General features: G+C 36.1%; 1 protein-coding gene across 2 annotated transcripts in view; it reads left to right on the forward strand.

Moving 5' to 3' along the window:
- MALRD1 (MAM and LDL receptor class A domain containing 1) overlaps window positions 1-9,992 on the forward strand; it is a 776,428-nt gene that overhangs the window by 101,299 nt on the left and 665,137 nt on the right. For both annotated transcript variants that reach the window (XM_078450377.2, XM_078450378.2), the window contains exon 12: window positions 4,681-4,778. In XM_078450377.2, the coding sequence (XP_078306503.2) occupies window positions 4,681-4,778 (98 nt within the window). The remainder of the gene's footprint in view (window positions 1-4,680; window positions 4,779-9,992) is intronic.

Below are 9,992 nucleotides of genomic sequence, written 5' to 3' on the forward strand. Positions count from 1 at the left end.
AGCACGTCCATCTTTTCAATTTGAAGAGACTGTCACACTCCTTCTGGCTCCCCACTCCGTACACGGCAGCTGGAAACTGTTTAGGCAGTAAGCTGGGGAAATTGTATGGCATAACTCGTTTATTTTCCCTGTCTTAGAGATCATTATCCTGTGATCCTACATAGTCATTGTCTTACATTTAAAATTCTTTGTGTTTGTTTGCTTCATTTCTTTGGTCTGGATATGCTATAACGTATCTAGCTATCCTCTTATTGAGTGACAATATCATGACGGTGCTTTAAAATCCAGGGGCGCCTGGGTGGCTCAGTCGGTTAAGTGGCCGACTTCGGCTCATGTCATGATCTCGCGGTCCGTGAGTTCCAGCCCCGCGTCGGGCTCTGTGCTGACCGCTCAGAGCCTGGAGCCTGCTTCAGATTCTGGGTCTCCCTCTCTCTGACCCTCCCCCGTTCATGCTCTGTCTCTCTCTGTCTCAAAAATAAATAAACGTTAAAAAAAAAATTAAAATCCATTCTTGTACACACCTTCTTATATAGGGGGCTTTTAGTTCTATGCAGTGAACAACTATGAGTGAGACTACTAGGTTTTTACAGAAAGATATGTACTTTCCCTTCAAATCTTAACACTTAAAATTCCAGTAGCAAAAGAAGAGTGCTTTTTTCCCATTTGTCTACCAGCAGCAGGCATTATAGTCTCTTAAATTTTTCTAATCTGTGGGTATAAAATGGTTGCTCATTTGTAATCTTTATTGTATTTTACTGAAAAAGATCTTTTCAAATATTTCTAATCTCCTAGATTATTTAGAGCTTCTTTAATTTCTCTAAAATTCTGAAGCTTTTAGTGTATATATTTTAAAAATGTTTTGTTACATTTTTTAGGTTTTTGATAGGTTTTCAGCTCTTATAATATTTTAAAAACTGTTTTTGTTTGCTGGTATAGAGAAATGCCATTGTATTTTAAATATTGATCCTGTACCCAATGACCTTGCTAATTTTATTTATTATAGCTAAGTGTGTGTGTGTGTGTGTGTGTGTGTGTGTGTGTGTATGAACCTAAAATAATTGTGAATATATATGCATATATTATTTTATCTGCAAATAATGACAATTTTATTTCCTTCTATCTGAATGTGAAGCCTTCTGTTTTCTTTGTGTCATTGCACTGGCTAGTTATTCTGGGGAAATGTTGAATAGAACAGGTGATAGCTTCTAAACTTGTTCTTATTTCAGAAGAAAGCTGTTAATAACTCAACCTTAAGTGCTATATTTGCTGAAAGATTGTTTTGCTTTATCAGATAGCGATGTTCCCTTCTATTCATAATGTGTTTTTTTGTGTGTATATATATATGAATGTATGTTAAAATTTGTCAAATGTTTTTTGAATATGTGATAACCATATGGTCACCATATTATCTTTTTTGTTTATTTATAACGTGAATTTTTCAAATATTAAACCACCCTTGCATTCATGAACCAAATCTCATTTGGTTGGTTTTACTTGTTGTATTCTGACTTTTTATTCTTTATGGTAATATTTGTGATATTTATATCATATTTGATTCATTATCAAGTCCTCTATCTAATATTTTCACATCATGTAAGTAGTCCCTTCTAGACCATTACGTTAAAAGCGGATGCATGCTTTGCAAAAGATGAGGTTGAGGCTGGCATGGACAGTTTAACCCACAGAGGCTGATCTCCTCATTGTTTAATTTTTATACTGTGTTTTTCCTGTCACCCCTCTTGGGTGTGTATAAGTGTTTTACAATGAACCATGCAGATTACCAGGAACAATTTACTTGATATACTGTAATTCCATAGTTCTCTTAGTACATTCTGCAAACCAGACTTAAATCCAGAGACATATTTTTAGAAGTCCCTGGGTCTGGGTTCAGAGTTCATATTCTCTTTACTCCTTACCTGCCCATATAAATATTAATACTGTATTCTATGTTTTCAAAATATTAAAATTTTCTTAGGATTTCATTTAGCTTGCAAATAAATTTTCACTAAATTAATAATTTTATAATATCTTTCCATTTAAAAATATATTATCTATTATCTCTTTCTATTTAATAACAGGGTTTATGGTCTTCTACAAGTTTTTATAATGTTCTTCATAAAAGTTCTGTCCTTTTCTTGTTAGACTTATTCCTACATATTTTGCATTAATGTAATTGTGAAGAGAGTATTTCTCACCATTTCTATGTCTAGGGTTTTAGTGTTAAAGTTAAAAAAAATGATTTAACCTTACCAAATTCTCTTATTAATATTTGTCATTATATAAAAACATAAGTCTTGGGGATATCTACTGTTAGGAATATATTATTGGCAAAACATGGAAACTGTCTCTATTTTTTCTATTATGATTACTAAATATATTATTTTCTTGACAATTGCATTCATTAGACCTATAAGATAATGTTAGTCTAAGATAATTAATATTATCTGTTATTAATAATCATGACATAAATCTCTACTTTTTCATTTTAATGAAAATAACTTTGTTGTTTGCCATTTAGGATATTTATTTTGGGGTTGACCATTAATCTTCATTTAATTGTTTACTTTTAATATTTTTTTATTTAAAAAATTTTTATGTTTTTTTATTTTGAGAGAAAGAGACAGATTGTAAGTGGAGGAGGGACAGAGAGAGAGGGAGACACAGAATCTGAAGCTGGCTCCAGGCTCTGGGCTGTCAGCATAGAGCCCGATGTGGGGCTTGAGCTCACGAGCTGTGAGATCATGACCTGAGCTGAAGTTGGACACTTAACCGGCTGAGCCACCCAGGTGCCCCTACTTTTAATATTTTCTTAAGGTTATTTTCTTTGCAATGGCTTTTTTTTTTTGCCACAGGATTTTCAGTATTTGTTGGTACAAGTCTGATTTTACCCTTTAATTTGTTGATCTATTTGACTATGTTGATAGAGTGGCTAGATTAAACCAAGCTTCCATTCTTGGAAAGCACTGATTGGTCAGGACATATTTTTGGATAAGGGTTTCGAATGTAATTGATAAGTTCTTAATTAGAATTTTATACTATGATCATGAGTGACGTTGCTCTGCAATTTATTTTTTATGTTCCTATTTCTATAACTTTTAAATTAGAGCTATCTGGCAATGTAAAATGAGTTGAGCTCCATATATCTCTAAGACTTAAGATCCCTTGAATAATGTTACAAATATTCCTTAAAAATTGATTAAAAGTCACCTGTGGTGCCAGACATTTCCATAAGATTTTTTTTCATCACTTTACGAGTCATTTTTGTGGTAAAACCAATTTATTCAAACCTTTTGCTTCTTTTAGATTTTGCAGTTTTAGTTTGTACGTCCCATCCTTCAATTAACTGCTTGTTTGAAATTGTGCATATTGTTTTTAAATGACCAGGGGACCAAGATTTTTGAGTATTTGTTAATTTGTAGAATTTTGGTTGTCTTTTAAAAGTATTCAATTGAGTTTTGCTTGAACCTGGGGATTTTTAAGCTGGAATAAGTTTTTCAAAATCCTCTTTTCCTATGCTATTCTTTTATAGGTGAAACCATTTAATGAGCTTATATAGTTTGTATCACTCTTAGTTTGAAATTAGGGAATAAGAGGTTTTATTCTTTCCTGTTGGTTTTGGGATTTTAAACCCTGTATAAGGGTGGTTGGCTGGCTCAGTCAGTAGAGGATGTGACTCTTGGTCTCACGGTCATGAGTTTAAGTCCCACATTGGATGCAGAGACTAGGTCAGGGTAGAGCCTACTTAAAAAAAAAAAAAAAAAGCCCATATAAACTGTCCTATTTTTCTCATTCAGAGATGATACTGCTGATTTGCAGCCCTGGTTGTTTGGTTAAATACATGGTGGTATCTATAAAATAATACATTTTAATTATGAAATCTTTTCCTTTCTGCGTACTTGTATCTAGGAAAATCACCTTCTGAATATGGTATTTTTCAGTCAAAATAGTTGGCTTTCCAAGTTGCCCATCACTTCATGATTATCAAAGGGCAGGATCAGACCTTGACATTGTTCTGCGTAGCCTTCCTTGTAAATTTTCAATATTCAATGAGGCTACCCCTGACAGCAGTTCAGACTATGTGATCTTTTGAGCTGCTAAGAGATGTTATCTCCTCGTACATTTGCCATGAACACATCTACTGTAGTTAAAATCTAAAAGCAGTTATTTTGTTAATGCTCAGATTAGATCTTTAATTAAGCTTTCATCCCCACTAGCACAGACAACAATGTCAAACATGTAAGCCCCAGGAGAAACCAAACTCCACAGGCTGGCATCCTTCAGTACTTTGTGAAGAAACTTAAAAATCATGCTCTCGTGAGAATTTCATAAGGGCATGTTGGATGTCCAATTGTAAACTTAGAAGCTTCATTTAATTTCATTTGATTTCAGATTCTACTTATGACACGACGTAAGCCAATAAAAATATTTGTTTAAGGGGGTTAGACCAAGAGTTGATTTTAATCCATTGGATTTTATTTTAGATATTTAATGTTATCCATTTGAAAGAACTTTTGGTTATCTACAGAGCTAAATGGTACATAAGTAAAAATGTAATTTTCTTTATCTGATTGACAGTTGAATGTGTACAAGGATAAGGTGTAAGAGCAAAGAATTACTAATATACGATAGTAGAATTTATATCCATGTGCCTTTACAGTTTTTTTTTTTTTTTTTTTGTAGGATCATTCATTTATTTCAGGTCACGTCAATTTCCAGGAGTGGCCAAACTTGGAAGTCCTGTTCTTACAAAAGCACACACTGCCTCTACCCCATGTCAGGTAACCAGTTATTGGGATTTGCGTTGACCATTCTGTGGTTGTAAACTTTTGGGCGTGGGTTACTGCTGCCAGTAAATGCCTGCTATCTTTTACTACTGTTTTCATGATGAACTGAGAGATTTATATGAGCTATTTCAGCATGAAATGTCATGTCCTTCCAAAAGACCATTTGCAACATACAACTTCAACGGTTCTTTTTGGGGGCCTATTAACGAATTTTTCTGTCATTTTGTATTCTTTCCACGCAGTCCTTTCAAGAATCCCAAACTGGATACATGCTGCCAAAACTGCTGATTATTTTGGCCAACAGTGTTAATTGAGTAAAATAAAATAATCTACACAAGTGCTTGTTGAGAGTAAGATGAAAGGGTGGAAAAAGGGAGATAAACATGGGCCCAAAAAAAAGAATTCCATTTTGTGCAATTTTATTTTTTCATTTAGTCTTTCTGGTGCCAAGTAAACACAGACCAAGTAATACTCAGGCCATTTCAACAGCACAAGAGAGAAGAAAGCAGAGAAGGGCCCTGGAGGCAGACCTGGTTCAGATCTCAGTTTGTAGCAGGATTCTCGCACAGTCGTGACACCGAGGCTTTTCTTTCCAGGAAGCAACTTTATTTGTGCGGGCACCTCTCGGTTGGGTGCGTACCGAAGAACTGAGCCCCAAATGCCATGTGGCGTAGTTTTTTATATGGTAACACACAAACATGTAGTCTGATTAAGTGGTTTCATGTTACAAGGTCCTGAGGGATGGTGTCACCTATGCATATAGCCAGGTTGCCTTGTGTTTTTTTTTTTTTCCTTAGGGTAGGGATCCTACCACAAGTTCTGCCACAGATAACATACTCTCCTGGAGAGCATCCACACTGGAAGCCTAGTATTAGCTTTTTCACAACGCTTTTTCACAGGGTTGTCAGGATTAAAATGTCATTAAATAAAGTACCGGACAAAGGATCTGGCACATAGATGTTTACTAAACAAAATTCCTTTGTTTTCCACAAGATGAACACCTATGTTAGACGTTTCTGTTCAGCGTGCCTTGTTTTCAGTCCTTTTGAGAGTTCTAGCATGCCCATAAGCCCTTTAGGATTCCAGTTTATTTTTTTAGTTATCAGAAAGTAATGGAGATCGATACTGCAGCACACTAAATTCATCATCTGTAAGTGTAGGGGTACAGCAGTTTATTCCGGTATTCCTGGTGACAAATTACGTATCATTCAGAGGTATAAATCTAATTATATGTTCAGCTTGATATAAATCTGAATGGGAGTGCCCAGAACTCCTAATGGATTGTCCTCCCTCTTCCCCCTCCTGCCCCCTCCCCTTGTTATTTCCTGCCCATTTCTTTATGGGGATTATATTTAAAATACCTGCCTGGACTCCCCTTCACCCAAATACACTCTACGCTTGCCCACCTTTGTTTTATTTCTATTAAATCCTATGCAATAGATACGGAATTTTTTTTTTTTTTTTTTTTTTTTTGAGAACTCCTGAAGCAATTATTCGATCTGTAAAAGTACGTCACAAACTTGCTTAGCTTTAATTCAAGGCCATATACTGAAGTGATGTGATCGTGGTCACTGTTGTATACATAACACATGGGATGCAAAACAATAAAATGTATTCTTCCTGTTTTGCAGAAATTCGGAAGTAAACATTAAGAGCTTATTAGTAATTCCAGAGACTCAATTAGAAATCATATACATTTTTTTCTTTGTGAAGATGACCTACATTTCCTATTGTTTTGCGCTGGTAGCCATTAGTTCGTGGTCAGTGGGATTATGTATCAATTTACGATTGCTTCCACTTGGGAACAGTTTTCTCTATTGTCACTTAAACTTGGAGCTTAGCTGTGGTGGGGCCTCAGTGAAAGCCATGGGCAGTTTAGACACTTGATTTATTTCTCAGAACCAAGTATTCAACCCCCCAAGGCTTCAGTGTTAATGGTTTTCCTTGCTTTTTGGAAAAGGAAGAGTGTTTTAAGGAGCCATTACAGGCTGCCAGAAGAGGTATCTGTTTTTTTTCTTTTTCTTTTTTTCCCCTTTTGTCTGTTTCTGCTTGAATGTTAGTGCTTTTGAGTTAGAGGAAGGGATATTTGGGTTATTTTATAGTACTTTTTGGTCTAGGAAGTAGAATTAGCTAGAGGAGGAAGGTTATTTATAGTCTGAGATACACAAAGCTAATGTTCTTTCCCAACAAAGTATTCTAAGAATATAGTATTACTTTTTTATAAGTCTGTGGTAATGTGTGGTACTTTACAGAACAGCGAAACAACCAAATTCGTATCTTCTTGAGTAATGAGAAAATCTTGTCAATTTTCCTAACTGGAACATATTGATAATAGTTATACTTGTGGAATAGCACTGTTCTTCATTATAACATGGTAAACTGAGGCAGTGAGCTAACTATAGTTGGGTGCTTTGATACGACTAATGTCTTCATTTTATGAAATGACACTTTTCCCTACATAATCATATGAAGCTGATACACTTGAGAACATTTTTTTCGAAAGGACTTTAAAAACATGAGGCTCTCTTTTGAGTCTTCTTTTCTAACAACAGGCTTGTGGAGTCATTTTGCACAAGTTCCCTTGTCCTTAACCTATAGCCAGCACATGGCATCAACATGCACAATTTTTCTTACACCTCCCCCCGCTCCCCCACCTTGCTCAAGATGTGGACTTTAATTTAAAAGTATCAGAAGTCCCTTCAAGTCACTGTTGGAAACTCAGCACGTTTCCTTGCAATAGCCGGGATATAGGACGAACAACACATGGGAACCAGAGGCTCCCATTTCTTACTGATGTTGAAGTGTAGTTACTGTTTTGAATTAATTAGGAAATATCAAATATGAAGGATATTTGTGCTAGGTATTAATATTTTCTGAGTTCTCATATTTGAGTTACTGTACTAAATTACTTTTAGGACTTTGCAATTCATCAAAAGCAGGAAGATTGAGAATACAAAGCTTCTGCTTTCGAGCTAGTTGGCATATTCATCTGTTTAAAAAATAAATTTCAGCTTGTTTTGCACTTATTTTAATATTCTTGAACTCAAAAGAAATCGTAATTTTTTTTAAAAGTGAATGAGAATATCAGGGAAAAGATAGATGAAGCAAGAGATGGGTTGGTTCCACAAATAAAGTTTATTAGAGCCAGGCTACACGTTCGAACTAAGTTTTCCAGCAACCAGTAGAGACAGATGAGCCATCATTTGGTTTAGATTCAAGGTGGTAAAAATTACAAAGCAAAAATAGTTCTTTGGGGAATTCTCTCCTGAGTGTACATGGTGATCACAACGTAAACCTTTTTTCTCTGACTCAGTACACACACATTGCTTACCTGCTCACAGCCTGGATGCCTGGAATGCAATAGGGACCACCTAAGTATGCGCTTGCCCCAGTGAAATGTCGGTTTTAGGGATTCTGATGGCAATTCAGTGTTAAGTGCTCTAAGAGGGTGAGTACAGCATAACAATCATAATCCACTTATAACAGTTCTCTCGACAAGTTTTGAAAGACCATGTCTTGTAATGTTCTCCCAGTAGAGTGATGAACTCACATTCAACGAGAAATTTAGAAGAAAAAAAATCAAGTAATTACGGAGTGGGGCTTGGAACGGTGCAACCACACTTCGTTCCCTGATCGTTTTGTTTAATCCAAGGATAGATGTTAGCATATGGGATGGATTCTAGAGGAAACAACATGGTATGGGGGAAAGTAGAGCAGGTACTCTCTCCACCTGTGCGTGAGCAAACCACATGGAGGCTAATCATATAAATTAAAACCACAGATTATATTTAAAATATATATATATATTAAAATAAAAACCACAGATTATATTATATTATAAAACTGAGCAAAACACATGGAGGCTAATCTTATAAATTAAAACCACAGATTATATTTAAAAAAATTTGTTTTTTAACATTTATGCATCTTTGGGAGACAGAGCGTGATTGGGGGAGGAGCAGAGAGAGAGAGGGAGACACAGAATCGGAAGCAGGCTCCAGGCTCTGAGCTGTCAGCACAGAGCTCAATGTGGGACTCAAACTCACTGACTGCAAGATCACAACCTGAGCCAAAGTCGGATGCTCAACCGATTGAGCCACCCAGGCACCCCGACAACAGATTATATTTTACTGGAGATTCTAAACTTCTAATTAAGCTTATTCAGAGGAAGAATACTCAGGCAAAAACATAATTATGACTAGGAGTCAGAAAAATCACTATGGGTGTGTGTGTGCGGGCGTGTGCGTGTGTGATGAATGATCCTGTTCCCAGCACGGACCTAACTCCCAGCTGAGTTTGGAGGAACTAAAGATGTCTTCTTTTTTCTCTCTCCTCTCTCTTCTTTTTTTCTTGCCTCTTTTTTCTCTTCTCTTCCTTTCCCTTTCCTCCTTCTTCTTCTTTCTTCTATATCTTGAAGATAAGACAGGTATTGCACATACTAGGCAGGGTCCGATATGAGGCAGAGAAGGCAGGGTAGCCAAGCATTTGGAATGCAGCTTGGAAAGGGCATGAAGATCCGGCCAAGGAGTTCTAAGATGGAGGAGCCGTCGAAAGAAAGTTTCTAGGGAAGTTGAGGAAAGAAGCAGAATTTTTCAAGAGTAGAGATTCATTTGGGCACAGACCAAAATCAAATGAAACAAATAGGAAGAAATCGTTTTAGTAAACTCTTAAATAATGCCCCGTTAGGTCACTTCACAGAGTTAAGTATCAGAGAGCCTAATTACTCCTTTGTAGAGCTGGGCACTCTTCCGGAGAATGTCACGGGGCACTGTAGGAACCAAAGAGCAAGTGGTGTAGCCAAGGCCATTACCCTTGCAAGCTTAGTTGTTCACCTGTACTCATAACTATTAGCGTAAGTCACCTGAAAAGCTGTCCTTTCCTTTGGTAATAAAAATGATGATTGGAAAATTTTAAAAAATATAAATAATGCACAGAGGATGCAGTTAAAACCAATAAAATAGTTTGAGCTTCCCCCTCTTTTTTTTCCCTCTCCAATTTGCAATTAAAGGAACTGCTTTGTTGGAAGCTCTTTTAACCACATGAAATTGTCCTGAATACACTAATTCAGTGCCTTGCCCAGTCACACTCCATATAAACCGTGCCTTAATGAAAACCAAGAGAAGTAAAACATTTCTAAATATTAACATTTATCTTACTACTTTTTACTGAATCAGGCATGGATGACAAGAATAATTTCCTTTTAGAATT

This window comes from Panthera onca, chromosome B4 (genome assembly GCF_046562875.1).
Source record: "Panthera onca isolate mPanOnc1 chromosome B4, mPanOnc1 haplotype 2, whole genome shotgun sequence".
NCBI classification, from domain to species: domain Eukaryota; kingdom Metazoa; phylum Chordata; class Mammalia; order Carnivora; family Felidae; genus Panthera; species Panthera onca.